Source organism: Tamandua tetradactyla, chromosome 4, assembly GCF_023851605.1.
Source record: "Tamandua tetradactyla isolate mTamTet1 chromosome 4, mTamTet1.pri, whole genome shotgun sequence".
NCBI lineage: Eukaryota > Metazoa > Chordata > Mammalia > Pilosa > Myrmecophagidae > Tamandua > Tamandua tetradactyla.
In genome coordinates this window covers 58076565-58099120 of record NC_135330.1, presented here as the reverse complement: position 1 = coordinate 58099120, position 22556 = coordinate 58076565, and the positions used below count along the sequence as shown (strand labels likewise).

Genomic DNA, 22556 nt, shown 5'->3' with positions numbered 1-22556 from the left:
AATATATATATATTTGTATATTGCATTTATAATCTACCTTAACTGCCCCCTTGTTGGTGCCCCCCTTACATTTTGCCCCTGAAGGGAGTGCCTCACTCGCCTCACCCCAGTCCTGTCTGCTGCGGTTTAGTGGGAAGACGCTGCACTTCCATCCCTGACCTCCCACTCATTCCCCCAGGACTGGTTCTCATCTTCGTTGCCCTGGCTGTTGCTCCTTAAGGTTCTCATCTGGGGAGGGCAGGGCTGGGTGAGCGCGATCAACTTTGAGGGCAGCCCACAGAAGTGACTTTACCCCAGGGTGGGGTGAGGAGAGGAAGCTGCTGGAGGGAAAGGTATTAGCATTCTTAGAAAGTTAAAACTGGGGAGAGCCTCAGAGAGCATCTAAATAGCACAGGAGGAAGCCGAGGCTCACAGGCCAAAGAAGCTGGGGCAGGGCTTGGCCATGACCCTGTCTCTTGTCTCCTGGCTTAGACCTGTTCCCCCAGCTGCTGGACTAGGCTTGAGTTCTCCACTGGGAAAGGGGGGGTGAGGCATGAGCCCAGGACCACAGAGACACGATGTCTCCCTGCTTAGTCCTTGAAGGCAAGGGACATGCCTCACTGGACTCTGCAGCCCAGCCCCCAGCCTGTGTGGGCCTTTTTGCAGAGGGTCTCCCTGACTCTAGTGGAAGCGCTGTGGAGGAAGGGTTAGCGATTCGGGCATTGAGAGTTTCCCCAGTAGGAGGCAGCAGGAGAGGTGGGAGAGAGCGCAGCCTTCAGAATCAGCCAGAGCAGGAGTGGATGCCCAATTTCACTGTAGTTACTGTGTGTGTGAGTTAACCCCTTTGAGCACCAATGTTCTTCTCTGGAAAGTGGGGATTGAAATAGCAGGTTACCTTAAATGAAGTGATCAATGGCAGTGTCTGGCCCAGCACCAGTACAAGGAAAGCTGCCGAGAAATCTTAATTCCCACCTACTAGTCGCTTCAGTTCTTCATTCAGTCCCATTCCTGGGACGAACCCTCTTCCTTTCCCAGGTCAGTTGCTTTGGGAATCAGTAGCATCAAGGTCCATGTCCCCTGTCTCCCAGCTGATTCCCTTTTTCTCCCAGTGACAGTGCCCACCCACTTGCACTCTGGCAAAGCACCCTAATGCTGAGCTCGGGCTACAGTGGGGCTGCCTAGCTCTCTGTGATCACAGAGGACCCTACATCAAGATATGCCGGGCCAGGGTGAGTACCCTGTTGATGCCAGACTTTCTGGATCCTAAAATCCCAGGGCCCCTTCCCTCACATTCTCTTTCCAGGACTGCTCTTCTATCCACTTTCTCAGTCTGGCAGGTGGGCTCCCCAGGTGATCTGGGGGCTGGTGGTCAAAGGAGAAGCCTCCCTTCTCACTGAAGGGCTCTGATGGGCATGGCTGCTGCTTCCCCTCCCCTGCTCCCCTCTGTCTCTAGGGATCCTGATTCGATTTCCTCCAATCACCAGTATTGCCATCTGCCTGGGGTAATTAAATGGTATTTGACTTGGATCCAGAACTCTCTTCGCAAGCAGCCACGTGGTAGGGAGGGTGCTTTCAGTAGCTGGTGCCAGCCAGCAGAGCTGGAGGGTCCTCAGAGGCTGCCTATGCCAGACCCTCAGATCACCTGGGAGCACCCGGACTCCCTGGGCAGGAAGTGTTTGGTCCTGCACCCCACCCGCCCAGGGACAGAGCCGGATTGGACAACCAGAGCCCCAGATTCCTGTCTGGTGACTTGTGTGCAATGCCATGCCACCTACCTGAGACTGCCGCCTGCTCTTTCTCCCTGTGTGTACGGGACAGATGCGCTTTCCTCCTGGCACTCTGAGCCCTGCCCCTTAAGTGACGATGACGTAGGAGCATTGAAGAGGAAGCGCATACACGCTGCCTGGGTTCAAACCCCAGCTCTGCCACTTTCTGTCTTTGTTACTTTGGCTGAGTGCCCTCTCAGTTTCCTTGGAGTACATGCCTCACAGCATTGTCATGAGAACCACAGCAGCTAATATTTCAAGTGCTTGGCCACTGCCTGGCATGGAGTGAGTGCCCAGTGTGGGTTCTGACATCTTACTGGTGGGACAAGTTTCCAGTCTAGAGATCCAGGGAAGATGAGCAAGAATCAGCTGTTCCCTTGTCAGTCAGAAACCAGTTCAGGTGGGAGATTGGAAAGCTTGGTCCCAATTTCAGCTTGGCCTAGAACAGTTGGACAGGAGTGCTCACTTCCTTGGGCCTCCATTCCTGTGGGATTCATTTAAGGGAGAGCGAGTAACCTGTGAGGACTGGCGCACAGGGAGGAGGACATACCTCTGAAAAAAGCCCAGACTACAACCTGTGACTTCCAGGGTGTGAACTGAGTCTGCCTTAGCTGCTCCCTGTGCCTGACCTCCCCCATCCCCCTTCAGTCCACTTTAGCTCCCTCGCAGCCAGGTGCAGGCAGCAGGCTGAGGCAAGCGTCTCATCTGGGCTGCAGCTTATCTGGGCTGCCTCTCATCTGGGGTGTAGCTCTGAGTGGGCCTCCGTGGCCAGGGGCAGCCCAGGGCAGGGACAGGATGGCAACTTGGAGGACCCTTGGCTCTGTGGCCAGGTGCCCCTGGCCCCTCTCACTCTTTTCTTCTCTTGGTAAATGTTGGCTTAGGGAGAGGGAGCGTGAATGCAGCTCATTGTGAGTGCCCGGCCAGCCCGTGGGCATCAGAACCTAACTCAGCCCCCTTTTACATTAGGGTGTTTGGGGGGTGCTTTCTGCCAAGCCCTTTACATGCACGCTCACTGCCTCGTGCTTGGTTGCTGTGGGAATCTCATCGTGGTGTGGGCTGCTTAGAAGAGAGAGGGAGGGGTGGCTAGATGGAAACAGCTCTGTCCGAGGCTGATTCCCCACCCCCCACTGATGCCACTTTCCCTCCTCTTTATAGTGGAGCCTGCCAGCATCTGGGATCTGGGCCTGCTCTGCAGCCGGCCTGGTGTTTCTTCTAGCGGTCCCTGCCCTTCTCAGGCATCTTTTGACTCTCTCTGGCCTGCCAGGATTGCGCTTGGTTGGCCCCGATAACTCCTGGAGAGAACCCAGAGCTTGTGCCTGAAAATGTTCCGCTGGGATCTGTCATCTGGGGAGGGCATAGTTGGGCTGGAGGGCCTTCCCATCCCCCACAGGCCTGTCCTGCTCTTTCCCCCCCCCGAACCTGGACTTTGTCTCTCCAGAAGTGGGCAATCTATCTTCTCCCCCCTGCTCTTGAGGATGCTGATTTCTAGGGCTCCCAGTTCAATCAAGTGTGTGTGTTTTCATGTCAGACCTGCACTGGGGTTCCAGGCTGTGCCACTTTCCATTGTACAACTTTGGGCAAGTCATTTCAACTCCCTGCCTCAGTTTCCTCATCTATAAAACTAGGCAAATAATGGGTACTTCACAGGTTTATAGTAAAGAGTGCATGAATTATGTAAAATATTTTTAACACAGATCTGATATACACTGAGTGCTCAATATGTGTTGGCAGCTGCCATTTTTGGTGGGGTTGACATTATTATTATTATCATTTATTACTATAAAGCTGGCCTTGTCCTCTCAGAGACTTCCTAAGCGTCCTTCTCTGCAGGTTGTGGGGGGTCAGGGGGAAAGGGAAGTTTGGCAGGCAGTGTGGGGCTGGAGGGCCTGCAGCAGCCCCCTTCCAGCTGGGCCTGACTCAGGGCTCTCCCCATCCCGGGCAGGATCCGGCCCCAGCTATCGAAAGAGAAGATCGAGGGCTGTCACATCTGCACCTCTGTCACCCCCGGGGAGCCCCAGGTCCTGCTGGGGAAGGACAAGGCCTTCACCTACGACTTTGTCTTCGACCTGGACACCTGGCAAGAACAGATCTATTCAACCTGTGTGAGCAAGCTCATTGAAGGTTGCTTCGAGGGCTACAATGCCACAGTACTGGCCTATGGGCAGGTGAGGCACCCCCACCCCACCACTGGCCATTCCAGCTTAGGTGTGCCCCATAAGATGGGGACAGCCCCACCTTCAGAGTGACAGAAAGCCGGCTGCACAGGGTTTTTTCTATTGTCCAAGGATGCGGCAGCAGGAATGCAGAGGGAGGGGAGATACCTGAAGGGTGTGGCTTTGGGGCCAGGAGGGGACCTGGGGACCCAAGCTGAGCCACGGACTGGGTGGGAACCCTTGTTTAGGGAAGGAGATCATTCTGAAGATCCAGAGCTTGCTGGTGACCCCAGAGGGTGCTGTGTAACATTCACCACCCCCCACTTCAATCCTCACCACTGCAGACAGGGGCCGGGAAGACGTACACCATGGGCACCGGATTTGACACGGTGACATCGGAGGACGAGCAGGGCATCATCCCAAGGGCCATCGCACACCTCTTCGGGGGCATTGCTGAGCGCAAGCGACGGGCACAGGAGCAGGGAGTAGCTGGACCTGAGTTCAAAGTCAGCGCTCAGTTCCTGGAGGTACTGTGGCCTCTCAGTGTGGGCAGGAGGGAAGCTTGGGGAACAGTGAGACCATGAAAGTATGGCCTTCCTCCCGGCAAGAGGGATGAGCTGAACAAGCCATGGGGGAATCTGTAGGCGATGAATTCCCCACTGCTAGAAGTATCCAAGCAAGGGCAGGAGAGGGTTTCCTGTAGCTGATGGGACTTGAGTCAATGATCTATAAGACATCTTCAACCCTTGACTGATTCTGGGATTCTCAGCTCTGATGCTTATTAGCTGTGCAACCTTGGGCAAGTCAGTTCACCTCTCTGAGCCTCAGTTGCCTCGTCTGCCAAATGAGGCTGATAATAAGTGTTTACTTGGAGGTTTTGTGAGGATTACATGGAAGCATGCCTGGTACATTGAGAGAACTTTGGTTCGTGTTCTTCCCTCTAGCTCTCACTGAGACCATCCTCAGTCTCAGTGCTGCCTGCCCTCTGAGTTTTCTCTGACTCCAAAGCAGACGATCCCCCAGAAGGCGCCTTTCTTTGCATCTGGCTCTGCTGTCTCTGAGTGGACATCAGTGTGCTGAGGGCTGGCAAAGCATTGTGGCAGGCAGGGGTTTTTCAGGAATGAAGGAGGGGATCTCTAGGTTCTTTGACCTTTGGGCCAGTTTTGATCCCCAGCTCAGTAATCTCAGAGGTAGACGCTTCCACCTGCAAAGAGGCCCTCCCAGAGGGGCTTCTAGGAAGGCAGGTGGACCCTGACTGCCTCTCACTAGAACTTGACAGATTTCTCCTTTGTGACGGTTGAATGGGCAGTTCCAGTTCTCAGCATCTAAAACCCAACCCAAGGATCCCAGCCCTGGGACATTTGTTGGAGCCACCTGGGCTCTCACCCCATAAACCCCGGTGCCCCCTAAACCCAGGTTGCCCTTTGAGGGAGGGAAGTGGTCTCAGCCCTCTCCAGGCATTCCCCTGCCCTGCCCCCTCCTCACCTTCTCACAGTTACTCCCTTCTGGGCACATGGAGGGGCTAATTTCCCTTTAGGAGACCCTGTACTTTAAAACTTGGGAGCTTTTCTTCTCCTTCTGGACTTTTGTTTTTGATAAATTGCATGTCTCTGTGTGTATGTGTATCCTATTGCTTATATATCCATAGCTTTTCTCACATCTTTTCTTCCCTTCTCCATCCTGTTGCCATGGAAAGTCCCCCCAAAATGCCACTTCCTAGATAATCCATGCCAAATGGTGATCCACAGGGGTTAAATGATGCAACGTGTCTGCCCCAACCCAGACAGACAGACACTGTGGCACCCACATCTGCACCAGCCCCTTCCTTTTCCTCTTCCCCTTCCTGAGGGATATTTCTGACCCTTTAAGGCCATCAAAGCCTCGGATGTCCGAGGGCTGTGGTTCCCCCCCATCCCCTGCCAGGATTCTGCTGGCTGCTGCCCCAGCTGCCCTCGTTGCTCTTCCTACTCCTCAGCCCTAGCCCCCTGCCGCTGCATGTCCTAGCCCTCAGCAGCTGAAACTTCCCTCGCCCGTGATTCCAAAAGAGCCATCTCCAAGGCTGATGCTGTCCGAGATGGGGTGGCAGCTCCTGGCCAGGCCCGCACCCCACTGTGGCCCACGAGGCTTCCCCCAGGAAGCAGGGCCACTGTGGCACGCTCTCCCTGATTGCCTCCCACTCTGGGGAGGTTGTCATTACCTCTGGGACTGCCTGAGCGAGGGCCTTCCATCCTCTCTCTATGCTGTCTCTGCCTGCCCTTATCTGGAACCACGCCTTCTCCCCCTTTTTTCCCCACCTAGGAATGTAATGTGATCTGCCCAAATCATGGTCATACCCTCCTCCTTTCCTGCGTCTAATTCCCGGCCCCTTGGTCCCCTTTAGGTCCTTAGCCCTCCACTTGGACCCAGAGCCACTGAGCACTGGTTCCTTGGGGAGTGGAGCACAGTGTGCAGCCCCCGACGAGCTCTGCCCAGAGCCCGGCTGCCCTTCCACCCTTGTTCAGGAGAAAGTTCCTGGAATTATGAGCCCAGAAGGGATGCAGATTGGGCGAGTTAGCCTTCCAGAGCCTCAGTTTCCACTTCTGCAGAGCAGGGGTGGGGTGTTAGAAGGCCCAGTGGGGGCGATGACAGGGGAAGGAGCCCCTCGGGGCCCATGCTGCGTGCCCTGCACACAGCGCCGTGTCGTCCCCTCGCAGCTCTACAATGAGGAGATACTGGACCTGTTTGATAGCACCCGCGACCCTGACGCCCGCCACCGCAGGTCCAACGTCAAGATCCACGAGGACCCCAACGGCGGCATCTACACCACTGGAGTCACGTCTCGCCTCATCCACTCCCAGGAGGAGGTGAGCATGTCCTGGGTGTGTGGCGCCGGCCCCGTGGCGGCCCCCAAGCCCTCACTTCCGCCTCCCCCCACAGCTGGTCCAGTGCCTGAAGCAGGGTGCCCTGTCCCGCACCACGGCCAGCACCCAGATGAACGTGCAGAGCTCCCGCTCCCACGCCATCTTCACCATCCACCTGTGCCAGATGCGCGTGTGCACCCAGCCCGACCTGGTGAGGAGCCCCGGGGAACTCCATGGGCCCAGCTGTGAGGGGGTCTCCAAGAGCGGGCAGGGTGAGGAGCCTGGGTTTGGGGCTTGCCTCTGCCACTTGTTGATTTTTTTTTTCTTTTTTCTTGAACCTCCGTTATCTCATCTATACAATGGGCTAATGAACCTTTCTCTTTATGAGGATTAAATGAGAAGCACTGAGTACCGTGCAAACTGTCAAACACTCTGAGTGTGTGAAGGGCAAGGAACTCTGCTCCCAGCCCCATCTCTCTGCCCTGAATTCGAGCCTCACCCGAGGACGGGGGCTGGGAGCAGAGGGGAGCAAGGTGGGGCCAGGGCTGGAGGCTCAACTGCTGGCTTCTGCTGCAGGTAACCGAGGCGGTGACGGGGCTCCCTGAGGGCTCAGCTCCTGCGAGTGAGTATGAGACCCTCACTGCTAAGTTTCACTTTGTGGACCTGGCTGGCTCAGAGCGGCTGAAGCGGACGGGGGCCACCGGCGAGCGGGCCAAGGAGGGCATCTCCATCAACTGCGGCCTGGTAGGCACACGGCGGGTCAGCAGCCCCGCAGCCCGCACGGCTCAGCCTCAGACCCTTCCAAGGCCCTGCGACCACGGCTACCCAGCCTTTCCTGGCCCTCTTGCCAGCTGTTGGCCGAGCACTAGGTCACTCCTTTGACCTATCATCCTCAGTCCTCAGCCTGGCCCCAACTTCCTTCCCACTTCTGCCTCTAAACCCTCCCAGGCAGGTTCACTGGGGTCAGCAAGGCAGGGATGGTGGACAGCTTGGGGATGTGCCCAATGTCCCCTCTCTCCCTGACTGCCACTTGCATATCATCTGTCTCCTGCAGCTGGCCTTGGGCAATGTGATCAGTGCCTTGGGGGACCAGAGCAAGAAGGTGGTACACGTCCCCTACAGGGACTCCAAGCTCACTCGGCTCCTCCAGGACTCACTGGGGGGCAACAGGTACCTGCAGGCCAGCATCCGTGGGGGGGGCAGGGGAGGAGGGAGCTTCCTGGAGGCTAATTAGAATGCTAATGAGCATCCCGGCCTCAGTGCTCCCCATTCCAACCAGCAGGCGTGGGAGGCAGGGACCTTGAGATTCCCCCTGACCTTTGGCCAATTATGGAGGGAATCAGTTTCTTTAACTGCACCCCAGGGAGAGCTATTCCTAAAGGACGTGGTAAGACCCACATGAGATAATAGATGGGAAAAACCAGGAAAAATGCAGGGGCTGTGGCTTGTCCCCCGTCACCGAGCCAAGGACTCTGGCGATTATGCATCGCAGTCTCCCCAGCCTTGTTTGCCGCAGGCACTGGAGCTGCCCGCTGCTGGAATAGAGCCCCTCGGCTGTGTGGCCTGGACCCCAAGTCTTAAGGCAGTGGAGGGAGTGGGTTGGAGCTGGGATTCTGCTTTGGGGCCAGGCATCTCGGGGGTGTCTGTGCCCACGTGTCCCTCACCCTCCCACCCCCGTGACCACGCCGTTAGCCAGACCATCATGATCGCCTGCGTGAGCCCGTCCGACCGGGACTTCATGGAGACACTCAATACTCTCAAATACGCCAACCGGGCCCGCAACATCAAGAACAAGGTGGTGGTGAACCAGGACAAGACCAGCCAGCAGATCAGCGCGCTGCGCGCCGAGATCGCGCGCCTGCAGATGGAGCTGATGGAGTACAAGGTGGTGAGCACGCTCCCGGCGCGGGTGGCTCTGGCGGCCCAGGTGGGGCACTCACGGCCCAGCACTCCCGACTGGAACCTGTGACCTGCCAATTCTTCACCCTGCCCTGCAGCATCACCCTTCATTCTTCAGCATCCTCTCCATCACCTACCCATTCACGCCTCACAGTTTCCTAAGCATTGGCAGGGTAATAATCCCTATGTATTTCAGAGGCTGAGCCAGGTAACTCAAGCATGTTCTGAGCCTTCAGGGTCTTAGAATACTAAGTCAGAGCAAAAAGGGCACCTTGACTTTGGTTACCTGGATTTGATGCATATGGCAGACACTGAGCTCTGTGTTTTCATGGCTATGAAATGAGCTTGTTTTAGAACAGATGAGGCTCCTGAACTGCATGATGAAACAGTCAGCAGTGGGAGGGAGGGGGATCACATAAGTTGCCCAGTATGTTGCAGAGGAGGGGGAGGGCAGAGAATAGAGTTGGCCTCGCAGACCAATCAGGGAGGGCTTCCTGGAGGAGGGGCCTTTTCTCTGGGTTTGAAAGAATGAATGAGATATCAGCAAAAAGAGATGGGACAGGTCTTCTGGTTTGAAAACATGCCACACACAAAGGAAGAGAGATGGGAAAGGTAAGTGCTTTGGGAGAAGTGTCTAATTCCATGTGATTAGAACGGAAGTCACCAACTGGTAGCCCAGGGTCTCAATCTGCCATACAGGTGGGTTTGATTTGTCTGAATTTTGTTTTAAGAGAATGCACGTTAGTTGCCAGTCTTTCTGAAAATAGAGAGTTCCATCATTTTTCTTGAAAAATAAGATCTTACAACACATGGCACTGAATTGGCTAGAAGACATCGAAGCTGCCCCTTTTGGACTGAGTCTGTGTTTCGGTTAGTTCCAGTCCCCACCACTCCTTGTTGTCGCACCCAGACCGACTAGCTCATTTTTGCCGGCTTCCTGGCTCCAGGTGGCTTTTGACCCTCAGACTAGCATATATTGAAATGTGAAGTTGAACAATGAAAATGCAGGTTGAGGTGAGATTGTGGAAGGCTTTCACAATCCTTCCAGAATGACTGGCTGCAGAATTTGGACTTTCCGTTGTCAGTGGGAAGCCCTGTAAGGTTTGTGAGCGCTGGGAGATAGGAGTGCTTCAGAGAACCTGGGCAGGGGGATCTGGCCACGTTGCCATGTCTAAGGAGAGGACAGGGCAGTGGCGAAGGAAGGAGCAACCTTTCTCGCACCCCCTCCCCGCAAGCTCTGGTGCCTGACTGCTCCCCTGTGACCCTCCTGCCAGGGCAAGCGGGTGATTGGGGAGGACGGAGCTGAGGGCTACAGCGACCTGTTCCGGGAGAACGCCATGCTGCAGAAGGAGAACGGGGCCCTGCGGCTGCGGGTGAAGGCCATGCAGGAGGCCATCGATGCGATCAACAACCGTGTCACCCATCTCATGAGCCAGGAGGCCAGCCTGCTCCTGGCCAAGGCGGGTGAGTTAGGTGCACCAGGCTGGCTTGGAGCACCAGGGGGCTTGGGCGCCCTGCCCACACCCCACCCTGGGACATTGGGCGGGCTAGGCCAGCCTGTTGAGTCACTGATCCTTTATGCATTTTTTTCTAATTGATTTTAAACCATGATGTATGACGCAGTGATACATGAATACATTCTTCTCATGATGCGTGAGCGATTCCTCAGCCTGTAAAGTGAAAGGTTAAGATCCCTGCACTAAACACTCCACCCCATGTCCTCTCGCTACTTTCTCAGGAGAAACCGCCATGCACATTTCCCCACACCTTTCTACATACATTTGCTCCATGTAAGAAAATGTATTTTTATACGTGCATATGAATATATACTATTTTTGCTTTTTCTATATATGAGATCACATGTATTCTCTGACTTGCCTTCTTCACTTAGCATTTCATTTTTAGAGCCTTTTCTATATCCAGCATATAAACCTACCTTAACTCTTTTAAACAGTTGCATGGGGTTCCGTTTGTGACAATGAGTAATTTATTATAACAGCTCTCTAGTGATGGGCATTTAGGTTGTTACCAATTTCTAGCTATGATCGAAATAGTGATTGTTCATATCTGGGCACATGGATGAGTAAGAATTTCTGAGGTCTGGTTCCTCTTTGGAAGGGACCTGTGGGTGCCATCCTATTGAAGGCACAGATCTGGGTCCTCGCCGTCATTTAGCTTATTGTGCCCCCTCTTCCGGCCTTCCTCCTGCAGGTGACGGCAACGAGGCCATTGGAGCCCTCATCCAGAACTACATCCGGGAGATTGAGGAGCTGCGGTGAGTGGGCGGCACCAGGCTTGGGGTCTGGGGGTCGTTGGCCCACCCAGGGCTCACCCAGCCCCACCCACGCGCTCTCTTTCACAGGACTAAGCTCCTGGAGAGCGAGGCCATGAACGAGTCCCTCCGCCGCAGCCTCTCGCGGGCCTCAGCTCGGAACCCCTACTCCCTGGGCACGTCTCCAGCCACCCCAGGCTTCGGGGGCAGCCCGGCCAGCTCCATGGAGGACGCCTCCGAGGTCATCCGCAGGGCCAAGCAAGACCTGGAGCGGCTGAAGAAGAAGGAGAGCAGGCAGCGGAGAAAGAGGTGAGTGGGGCACCCTCCCCAGTAGCTGCTGTCCCACCTGTGTTCAGGAAGGGTTGTCCTGAAGCCCCATCTCCAGTGGCTCCCCCCATCTCGCTTGGGCATTCACTGAGCAAATGTGCTCAGCCTTTGGGCAGAGGCCACTCAAACCTCTCCAACGCGGAGCTTTCCCCCAAGGAGAGGCGGACAGAGCAGAACCAGAGTGACTCTGGGTTGGAGGCTGGAAGAGCAGCCCGATTCCCTGCAGAGCAGGGCCCCAGCCCTACCCCCATCCCCTCTGGGCAAGAGCACCCCTCTCCCTCTCCCAGCCCTGTCCTCGACTCGCGCTGCTGTGTGCTCTTGTTCTCCTGGCTAATCTGGTTTACCCTTCACTCCATGGGCAGCCCAGAGAAGGAAGCCTTCAAAAAGAGGGCAAAACTGCAGCAGGAGAACAGCGAGGAGACTGACGAGAACGAGGCAGAGGAGGTGAGGGGCCACCCCTGTCCCCTCCCCACCACAAGCTGAACCCCATCTTCCTGCTAAGGTTGAGGCCCCATTGACATTCTTGTGCAGAGCTGAGGAGGAGGTTTAGCTTTGCATCCAGCTGTCCTCATACTTCTTAATGTCACTGGCTGGTTGCATGATGGTCTCTGTCCCTCAATCCCCACCTTCTCCGCAGTGGATGCTGAGGGCAGGGAGGCTCTCCCAGAGGGGCGCTGCCCAGGCTGTGGGGGAAGTCGTGCTTTTTCCAGGAGGGAGGGTTGTGCAGAAGGGGCCTCGCCTTGGCCCACCCCGTCCCCCACCCTGCTTGCACATCTGCACTATTGTGTGGGGACTTGCCTCTGCTTCTGGGCTCCCCTCCCCCGAGGCCGTGCCCGGCCCGGAACGGGCGAGCCCGGCAGCCTGCCCACACGGTACTCGGTGCCCAGGAGGAGGAAGAGCGGGACGAAAGTGGCTGTGAGGAGGAGGAAGGGCGCGAGGATGAAGATGATGACTCGGGCAGCGAGGAGAGCCTGGTGGACTCAGACTCGGACCCCGAGGAGAAGGGTGCGTAGGGCTGAGCTGGGGGTGGGGGAGACATGACGCCAGGCTGCCAGCACCCAGCAGGGGTGGGCGCTGCTCGGTCAGCACTGGGCCCAGAGGACGTGTTGGAGCAGATGGGTGGGTTGGAAGGCCCTGAGCCCTGCATTCGTCTTGGAACCAGACGCTCCCAGGGTGGGGTCAGGCCCTGCGTGAGTTCTCAGAGATAGTGGTTGTTCAGGGCACAGAATCCTCGGACATGGAACCAATAAAAATAACAACGAAACCAATGGTCATGATGGGAAGGGCAGCAAACACTCATTGAGGGCTCAGGATGTGCCAGCCACAGAATGCTGGACCCTTCATTTAACCCTTTACCTGGGTGGGCGCTTTCAGTCCTCACCTGTGCAGTAGGTATTAGGAGTTTTCCTTTTATCACCATTTAAGAACAAGCTCCGAGAGGCCTAGTGTCTTTCCTCAGTTGGTTAGATGCAGAGCTGGGCCTTAAGTCTAGATCTGCCCACAGTCCTGCAGAGGTCCTCAGTCGTCTCGCCCTCTGGCACCCACACCAGGTCACATAGTGTCTGTGACAGGTGGACGCTGGCTTCTGAGGCACAGCAGGGCCAGGAAGGGAACCTAGACCCCCACCCAGTTCCTGGGCCCCCGCCTTGCTTTTCCGGGGCTGCTCTTTAAATGCATCATCCCCTCCAGAAGCCTCTACCCACCGTGGGGCCCTCATTTCATCCGGACGGTGGTCACTGATTGGTCTCGACTGCCCAAGGAAGGCCTTAAACCTCTACCCCTACCTCGAGACTAGTGGATCTGCTCCCCACCTTGTCCCCTGTCCCCTGGCACCGAGCTGAGCCCGCCTCTGCCCCCACAGAAGTGAACTTCCAGGCGGACCTGGCGGACCTGACCTGTGAGATCGAGATCAAGCAGAAGCTGATCGACGAGCTGGAGAACAGCCAGCGGCGGCTGCAGACGCTCAAGCACCAGTACGAGGAGAAGCTGATTCTGCTGCAGAATAAGATCCGGGACACCCAGCTGGAGCGCGACCGTGTGCTGCAGAACCTCAGTGAGGCCAGCCCCACCCCGTCCCCCCCCCCCCCCGCCTGCGACCCTCGCGTTCCCCTGAGGCCCCCTCCCCTGTCAGAAGCACCACCCAGCAGCTGGCGTCTTTGTGATTTCCCTAGTCTTCTGGGCAAGGTACTTCTGAGCCGTTTCACCCACAGTCACCCAAACCCTAGTTCCTATGCTACATTCTAAATTAATCTTTTTTCTTTTTCTTTTTCCCCACTATTGTCTTACGTATTAGAATCCTTTATACACGTAGGCACACGAATATAACACCTCTCTGCCTTTTCGCCTGCATTCTGTTCCTTTGTTCTTTTCCCTTGGACCTGTCTATGAACCCACGTCTCACATTCTGCCTTCCTTACACTGCTCCTCAGCCCATTCATTCACTCACTCATTTGTTCATCCATTCATTCGCTGATTCAACACACATTTACTGAATAAGTCTTACAGACCTGGCATTATTTTAGGTGCTCCTGATATTAGGGTGATCAAAATCCCTGTCCTCCAATGCGGAGAGACAGACATAAACAAAATAAATAAGCAGAAGATGCAGCATGTCAGATGGTGATAAGTATTACGGAAAAAAGTTACAGCAGGCAAAGGGGACAGGGTTGGAGTTTTAAAAGGATGATTAGGAAGGCTTCCCTGAGAAGGTGACATCTGAGGGAAGATTTGAAGAAGATGAGATAGTTCCAGAGCAGAATGGGTGAGGGGAAGAGCATTCCAGGTAGAGGGAACAGAAGATGCCAAAGCCCTGAAGTGCGAACGTGCTGGAAGGAAGAGCTTGGGGGACAGAATAGCTGGAGCCCAGTGAACGGGGGTAGAGGACAAGTAGCAGGGGTTGAGGTCAGAGAAGACATATAGGACGAGGCCATTGTCAATCCCTGCAGCATGCCTTATACTCTGAGTGAGTTTTGAGGGAGGGACATGATCTGAACTTTAAAAGCAATTTTGAGGGTTACTATGGCTGCTAGGTAGGGACACAAAAGTGAAAGCTGGAGGCCAATTAGGGAACTGTGATAAAGATGCGGGTGAGCAGTGACTTGGATCAGAGGTGGTGAGAAGTGGTGAGATTGTGGATGTAATTTTGATGGTAGGGTCAAAAGGCTTTGTTGAATGATTGGATGAGGTTGAGGGGGAGCCAAGGATGTCTCTCAGGCAGGAGCTTCTGACAGGTTAGTGATGACATTTACTGAGTGGGGAAGGCCTGGGGGTAAGGAGGATGGAGACTGGGAGATTGGTTTTGTGCGTTCTAAGCCTGAGACGTCTGTGAGACCTCCGAGTGGCGATGTCTGGTAGGCTGGTCACAGGGAAGGAGAATTAGCCCATTTCTTTGGCCCACACAATTCCCACCCACTGTGTCTTACCTTGTAACCCTTCCCCCTCCCACTGGTTCCAACCCTTTCCCCCAACAATGGGTCAGAAGCAAGGGTCAGAGCCAAGCCAGCATGGGTGGCCTGCAGGACCCTCAAAGGGAGCTGGTGACCAGGTGCTCAGATCCCAAGGTGTATACACCTTTCCAGGGCCAATAGAATGTCAGAGCAAGAAAAGGCCTTGGAGAGCTTCTCATTTGAATTCCCTCATTGTTAAAGTAAAGAAACTGAGGCTCACTTGCCCAGGGTCAGTCAGTGAGACTAGAACCCAGGTCTCCCGCTTCCCGCCCTGCGCCCTCGGCAGCAGGGGAGCTTGTGGAGACGTGGCCCCGGTGGCCCCTTCTGCTGCACCTAGGCACCATGGAGTGCTACACGGAGGAGAAGGCCAACAAGATCAAGGCGGATTATGAGAAGAGGCTGCGGGAGATGAACCGGGACCTGCAGAAGCTGCAGGCAGCACAGAAGGAGCACGCGCGGCTGCTCAAGAACCAGTCCCGCTACGAGAGGGAGCTGAAGAAGCTGCAGGCCGAGGTGGCGGAGATGAAAAAGGCCAAGGTAAGGGGCGGGGGCTCCCAGGAGGGCCATGGGAAGTCGTCTTAGAATCCACTTAGCATGTTAAAAATAATCATTGCTGCCAAATGGGAAGTGTATCTTTTTGAAACATCATATTGCCTGGGTCCGTCTGGTCTGGGTCCTAGACAGTGTCCTTGGAGCTGCATGCATTGTCCAAGGTGAAAACCCATTCCCCGGGTCAGTTAGCAGGGTCTTGTGTAGGACATTGGGGTCCACAGGTATGTGTCTCCAGGGGACTTTGCTCAACACTGCCCCCTACTGGTAGGAAGCTCCACCACGGTTGCCTCCAGTCTGAACTTGGAAGCACAAAGTGTATGTGAGGCCTCCCATTGGCGCAGCCTTTGCCGGTAATAATAATAATTGCTTGAACACTTCCTATGGCCAAGCTCTTAGCCATCCCTTATGTTCATGATCCCACTCAATCCATATGAGAACCTCATGAAGGAAGCCCTATTATTATCCCCATTGTGTGCAGGGAAAATGAGGCTTAGAGAAGTTAATTACAGCTATTGAGAGGTAGAGCTGGAATTCAGGCTCAGCTTTCTGCCTCCCAAGCTTGCATCCTGTGCAGCACAGGCTTCACTTTTCTGCCTCACCTTTGCTCAGAGCACTGTGGTTTCTGGGGCCCAAGGTCTGCCCCTGAGATTCCAGTTTCTGGGCTGTGGGCTTCTGCTTCCAGTGTCTGGATATGTTCTTATCTCTGCCTGGGGTTCAGCAGATCCATCCCCACCACGTGTGCCCCCTCCTTCTGCGCCTTTCTGGTCCTGCCTTCCTGCCTGACCCTCAGTCCTTCTTGCACACCAGCTCTCCATAGCCCCGGGGCAGGCCCAAGCACATCCTGGCACCAGTGACAGTCCAGCAAGCTGTGGCAGGCTGACTTTGGAGATGGGATGCTGAAGGAGAGCTCCGCAGTGCATGGGGCTGATGGGCCAGGGGTATGGATTCTGGGAATAGTCAGTAACTGTGTCCTCACTGCTGACTCTGCTGGCACTGACCAGTGTGTAAAGGAAAGGGGCAGTGCTGCCATGCCCAGGGCTGATTCCTAGAGGAGGCAGACATCTCAGCTGTCATTTGGGCCCAGCCACCTCTGCCAGAAATTCTGAGGCTCCATCACCCTGACCAGAAAAACACCCAGCCTTGTTTTGCTCAGACCAACTCAGCATGGGCTGGCCCCAGTAGCCCTATTTTCTCTGTCCGCCTCATTGCTTCCACTCCATTGGGCGTCAGACAAATGAATGGGCTTGGAACTCGGCAAGTACCCACAGATCACCTGGGTCCCAGGCGCCCTCTGGTGGTGGAGAAGGGAAGGACCAGCAGACATTTATCATCCTCTCCTTGGGGAAGCAGCATACCCATCTGGGGACTGTGCATTCTGCGTGGCTCCTGGAACAGGTCTGGCTGGCCCTGTCTGTATCCACCCTCTCTCCCTGGAGGTTCACCAGCTGATGCCTCCATAGGGCAGCCAGTCCTGGGAACTCACATCTCAGCTGGGTGGCCCTGCAGAGCCTCATGGGTGCAGATCCTCCATTGCATCCCACATGACTCTGAAGTCTGGAACAATGATATATGGCCCAGGATATATTTGAAGGACAAAAGGACCCATGTGTGTGCCTCTGCTTCAATCTCAGGACTGCCTAGAGCCCTTCAGCCAGGGGCCCAGCTCTGCATGTGACCCCAAGCCTAGAGGTGAAAAAGAGTATCACTGGGCCATCCCAGCAGGTGCCCTGGGTTCCTGTTGGAAGGACAGAGGGTCCAGCAGCCAAGGATTCCAACCAGGCACTGGGAGGGTCAGTGTCCGTGAGTCCTCCCAGTCAGTTCAGCTGCAGGGCCAGAGAGTCACAGAATTGAACCTTGGCAGGGCCCATATCCACAGGGGTGCCCTGGGGAGGGGGCACTGCTTTTCCTTCAGATCACCAGGGTGATGCTGGTCTCTGGTATTCTGGCCCGATTCGGCTCTGCCGTGTGCCTAGAATGTGCTCGCCCACCCTGAAGCTGGCGCCTCTGTGATGACCTGCAGAGTCCTTGGCCAGTACGTGTTGAATTGGATGGATGGCCTGTGACCACGAAGACACAGCTTGTCCCCAGGAATCCTCAGACCCCCAGGCCCTGGCATCCTGGGTTTATTCATGGCACATGGTATCCTAGTGTTTCAGACCCACTTGTAAACAAGGCTTTGACCTCATCTCCCCAATCACAGAGTTTGGGAAGAACCCTGGTTCTGGACGCCAAAAACCTGACAGCAGTGAGCCCTCCTCTGAGGGAGAATGCAGCCCCTCCAATCGCTGGCCGCCTCAGGGCCTCCCTCCAGGGCCGTCCCTGGTGTCTGATGCCTCAGTGGTAGAGGGAGTACCGGCTCTCGGGTGGTTCTCAGTGGTAGAGGGAGCACCGGCTCTCGGGTGGTTCTCAGTGGTAGAGGGAGCACCGGCTCTCGGGTGGTTCTCAGTGGTAGAGGGAGCACCGGCTCTCGGGTGGTTCTCAGTGGTAGAGGGAGCACCGGCTCTCGGGTGGTTCTCAGTGGTAGAGGGAGCACTGACTCTCGAGGTCTAAAGCCCTGCATGCATTGCACTCCACACTTGAGCACCAGAAATGGGGAGGCACGAGGACCAACAGTGCAGCAAGGCCCGAGGTCCACGGGTCTCTGACACATTATGGTGTCTCTGGCCACATTAATGGTGTTCTCTGCTTCTTCAGCCATACACCTGAGAACTCTGGGGATCCAGGCTCTCTCTGTGCCTGGTCCTTAGCTTTTCTCTGAAGGTGCCAGCCCTGGGGCCATGGAAAGAGCTGGGTTTTGGAGGCAAAGTGATCTGGGCCCGAATTCTGACACACAACCATTACTAGTTGTGTGACTCTGGATAAGTCATTTTCTCTCCTTGAGGCACATTCCCTCATTTTAAAAGCAGGAATGACTACAGTTATCTAATCCTGATGAGGACAGTACCTGGCATTTAGTGTATTCTCAGTTATGGTGGTCGGTTCTGTTGCTGCGCTGTGATCCTGGTCCTGGAATCCAGCCTTGCCCCTCACCTCAATCCCATCAGGCTCCATCCCGGTGGGATTGCCTGCCTGCAGCAGGAAGTCCAGGCCAGGACAGTTGCTCTGAGTGAGGGCCTGCAGGGCAGTGGCATTTGGAACAGTGAGGGCCAGGCTGGAACTTGCAGAGCAGCAAGAATGGCAGCGAGGCTGCTCCTTTGGGAGCCCCTTTGAAGGGTGTGGAGGAGTGGGGGGCAGGCCTTAGCTTCAGTCTCCTGAGTCCTGACTCGATGCTGCCTGGCAGGCTGCCGCTCCTGTCCCCAGCATCCTCAGCCAGCCGCTCACTCGAGGGTGTGGGCCGCCGAAGGCCCAGCCCTGCCTCCCGCTCACCTCCCCGCCCATCCCAGGTGGCCCTGATGAAGCAGATGCGCGAGGAGCAGCAGCGGCGGCGGCTGGTGGAGACCAAGAGGAACCGGGAGATTGCTCAGCTCAAGAAGGAGCAGCGGCGGCAGGAGGTGAGGAGCCCTGAGGATCGCGGGAGCCTCCGGCTCTCAGCACCCCTGCCCTCCTGGCCAGGCAGGCCTCAGTTTCTGCTGGCCTGCATGATAATTGTCACTTTAGAGTAAAGTGCAGCACGTAGAGGAGGGCAGGACCCCTGAGGGCTTCCTGTCCAGCTTCACGCTGCCAGAGCTAGGACTTGAGTCTCCGAGAAGGGAAGGAACTTGTTCAAAGTCACCAGCAAGCCAGAGCCAGCAACGTGCCACCCAGGACCCATAGCTCCCGTGGAGCTGAGCCTTCTGGTCTAGATACCTACCCATGGCCGGACAGAGGGGGCCACGGGAACTGCCCTCAGGGTGGCCTGTGCACACCCCGGGTCTCACTTGAGCAGTGTGTTTTGGCTGCATGAGAATCGTTTCTGTGAAACCCAGGCGTTCACCCCCAGAGCCGGCCAAACCTCCATCCCAGCACAGGCAGAAAGGGCTTGGGCCCCGAAGCCTGGACCCCACCCCTCTTCTCTCCCTCGCAGTTTCAGATCCGAGCTCTGGAATCCCAGAAGCGACAGCAGGAAATGGTCTTGAGGAGGAAAACCCAGGAGGTAAGCTCACAAAGACGGTCTGGGCCCAGGACCCCTGGCCCTGCGGCACTTGCCTTGCCACCTCGTCCTTCAAGGCCTCTGACTTCCTGTCAGTGGGATGAGGGGAGCCTTTCCCTGTGAGCCAGAAGGGAGAGGGGGACAAGCCCTACTGGTTGCCCTGGCTCTCCCTTCTTTCATTCAGTAAGAACGCTTTGTGCCAGGCCTTGTTAGAAGGACTTTTCTCGGGTGGGCCGCGGTGGCTCAGCGGGCAAAGTGCTTGCCTGCTATGCCGGAGGACCTCGGTTCGATTCCCGGCCCCAGCCCATGTAACAAAAACGGAGAAACAAAATACAATAAAACAAGAAAGTGTTTAAAGATGTTTCCCTTTCTTCTATCCTTCCTTCCTTCTCTCTGTCTTTCCTTTAAAAAAAAAAAAAAAAGAAGGACTTTTCTCGGTCAAGGAAGCTGAGGCTGGAGGGCAGACTACAGGCTCCTTTGCCAAACGTCCGAGCTGTTAATTAAAAAAAAAAATGTAGAAGTTTCCTTCATGTTCATTTCACATCAAAGGCCCCTTAGCCCTTTTGCAACTGAAGCCCAGACCAGGACAGAGGGGCCTCTATATTCTCCCTGCCTGCTGCCCCCCAACCCGGGGTTTTCCTTGTTACTTCTTTATCCCCTGCTTATCTGATCCCTCTTTTGCCCAGGTTTCTGCACTGAGGCGCCTGGCCAAGCCCATGTCTGAGCGGGTGGCAGGGCGCACAGGACTGAAGCCGCCCATGCTGGACTCAGGCGCCGAGGTGTCGGCCAGCACCACCTCGTCTGAGGCCGAGTCCGGGGCCCGCTCTGTCTCCAGCATCGTGCGCCAGTGGAACCGCAAAATCAATCACTTCCTGGGGGACCACCCCTCACCCTCCGTCAATGGCACCCGCCCTGCCAGGTGAGGTGGGCCGTGGACCTGCGCAGGCATGAGGGGTGGACGCGTGGGGGCAGGGCCAGGGGGAAGGAAACTCTGGGACCCACGGTGGTCAGCCCCCCCTGACTCTGTCTCCCCAGAAAGAAGTTCCAGAAGAAGGGGGCCAGCCAGAGCTTCAGTAAGGCCGCGCGGCTCAAGTGGCAGTCCCTGGAGCGGCGGGTTATCGACATTGTCATGCAGAGGATGACCATTGTCAACCTGGAGGCTGACATGGAGCGGCTCATCAAGGTGGGCCTGGCTGGGGTGGGGCCCCCGCTTCTCCCGCTCCCCCATCGCCACTCCTCTGCCTCTCCTTGGCCTCCTCCCTCTGCTCCGCAGTCCAGAGGCTCTGAGGAGGTCCGCCCGCCTGCGGTCCAGTCCTTTAGGGGGTAGGGGCCGTGGGCAGATCTGTGCACCTGGGGTGGACAGCTCACCGAGGCCTCCCCTCCACCACCTGCCCAGAAAAGGGAGGAGCTGTTCCTCCTGCAGGAGGCGCTGCGGAGGAAGCGGGAACGGCTGCAGGCCGAGAGCCCCGAGGAGGAGAAGGGGTTGCAGGAACTGGCCGAGGAGATCGAGGTGCTGGCGGCCAACATCGACTACATCAATGACAGCATCACGGACTGCCAGGCCACCATCGTGCAGCTGGAGGAGACCAAGGTGCCTGCTGGGCCAGGCCTGGCCAGACAGGGGAGCACAGGAGTGGCACGTTGGTGAGATGAGTTGGGGGAGGCGGCCCCCACTGACAGGGCTTCTCTGCCTCCCGGTCCTAGGAGGAGCTGGACTCAACGGACACATCCGTGGTCATCAGCTCCTGCTCCCTGGCCGAAGCCCGCCTCCTGCTGGACAACTTCCTCAAGGCATCCATCGACAAGGTAAGCTGGCACCAGCACCCCACTGTGGGGTGGGCAGGCAGTGGGCACAGGGCGTCTGCACCCCACAGGTCCTCTGGGGGCAATCACGTACCCTAGTGGAGAAGCTCACAGCCCCACTCAGGACAAGGTGCCTGATCTCCAGGTCTGCCTCCTGCTGCGGGGCTGGGGTGGTGATGACACCTGGCTCATAACTTGTTACGTAACTTTAATGAGATGGTGCATGTGAGGTGCTAGGCCTGGCTCCTGGCACATACCAGCGCTCCATCAGAGGTGATCCCGCACCTCCGGGCCAGGGTCATCTGTAGCAAGGCTGGGCTTTATCTCCTGGAGGTCAAGGGAGAAGTGTGTGTGTGTGTGTGTGTGTGTGTGTGTGTGTGTGTGTGTGTGTGTGTGTGTGTGTGTGTGTGTGTGTGTGTGTGTGTGTGTGTGTGTTGGGAGTGGGGAAAGAGCAGACAGAGCAGCGGTCCACCCTGGAGGGTTTACACTAGAACATGTCAGGTTTACCCTGGCATTTCTTGTGCTCCTCTCCTCTCTCTGACAGAGAGCTGGCCAGAGGATGTGTTTCCTGCCCTCCTGGGGCCTATGGTTTTGGGGGACAGACATCATGTAGTATGCAGGGCGATTGTGGAAAGAGGCTGGAGAGACTGCCCGCTGGGACTCCCCATCCCGTCCCCAGTGAGCTCCAGCTCTGGTTCGGCTTTGTGTCTTAGGGAAGTGCGGCCCAAGATGATATCCATGACTGTGTGTATGTGGGGAAGCCAGAGGCCTGGGGGTGCATCTCAGGTCTGTGCCAGGGACAAGGACCGCTTCCGGGAGCTGGAGGGGCGCTCTCCAAGGTGGCCTGTGGGCAGCTGATTGTGTAAGGGCAGTGCCGGGGGTACCTGCAGCCCCAGCTCAGGAAGTGTAACCCCAGGACCTGGTCCCTGCCCCCAGGGACTGCAGGTGGCACAGAAGGAGGCCCAGATCCGGCTGCTGGAGGGACGGCTGAGGCAGACGGACATGGCAGGCTCCTCCCAGAACCACCTGCTTCTGGACGCCCTGCGCGAGAAGGCCGAGACGAACCCTGAGCTGCAGGCGCTCATCTACAACGTGCAGCAGGGTATGGGGTGGGGGTCCTCAGAGCTCCTCGGTGCTCCTGCTGCAACCTGCCCTGACCCCCAGGGAGGCCCTCGCTTCCCCAGAGCTCCCCCTGCGCCCTGCCTGATCCCAGTGGGTGAGATGCCGAGGGAGGCCAGGCCCGCTCCCCTCACCCCGTCGTGGACCTCTCACCCTCTTACCCCCCACCCCGCTCCTCCCACAGAGAATGGCTACGCCAGCACAGATGAGGAGATCTCCGAGTTCTCTGAGGGGAGGTGAGTTTCCGAGCCAGGAGTGAGAGGTTGGCTTACAGCAGATCCCTGGGCTGGGGGCAAAGTGTTGCCATTGAGTTCGGGACTGAGCCTGGATT

General features: G+C 56.5%; 1 protein-coding gene across 6 annotated transcripts in view; it reads left to right on the top strand.

The window, feature by feature from the left end:
- Positions 1-22556, top strand: part of KIF21B (kinesin family member 21B) — a 49105-nt gene that overhangs the window by 9927 nt on the left and 16622 nt on the right. For 4 of the 6 annotated variants that reach the window (XM_077157369.1, XM_077157365.1, XM_077157364.1 and 1 more), the window contains 23 exons: positions 3688-3910; positions 4243-4425; positions 6592-6741; positions 6815-6949; positions 7315-7482; positions 7793-7908; positions 8431-8626; positions 9912-10101; positions 10849-10912; positions 11000-11218; positions 11599-11680; positions 12124-12241; positions 13098-13289; positions 15020-15219; positions 18618-18725; positions 19238-19306; positions 19990-20222; positions 20339-20486; positions 20700-20894; positions 21008-21109; positions 21820-21945; positions 22043-22208; positions 22410-22461. In XM_077157369.1, the coding sequence (XP_077013484.1) occupies positions 3688-3910; positions 4243-4425; positions 6592-6741; positions 6815-6949; positions 7315-7482; positions 7793-7908; positions 8431-8626; positions 9912-10101; positions 10849-10912; positions 11000-11218; positions 11599-11680; positions 12124-12241; positions 13098-13289; positions 15020-15219; positions 18618-18725; positions 19238-19306; positions 19990-20222; positions 20339-20486; positions 20700-20894; positions 21008-21109; positions 21820-21945; positions 22043-22208; positions 22410-22461 (3435 nt within the window). The remainder of the gene's footprint in view (positions 1-3687; positions 3911-4242; positions 4426-6591; positions 6742-6814; positions 6950-7314; positions 7483-7792; positions 7909-8430; positions 8627-9911; positions 10102-10848; positions 10913-10999; positions 11219-11598; positions 11681-12123; positions 12242-13097; positions 13290-15019; positions 15220-18617; positions 18726-19237; positions 19307-19989; positions 20223-20338; positions 20487-20699; positions 20895-21007; positions 21110-21819; positions 21946-22042; positions 22209-22409; positions 22462-22556) is intronic. The other 2 variants (XM_077157368.1, XM_077157367.1) reach the window with 1 other exon arrangement.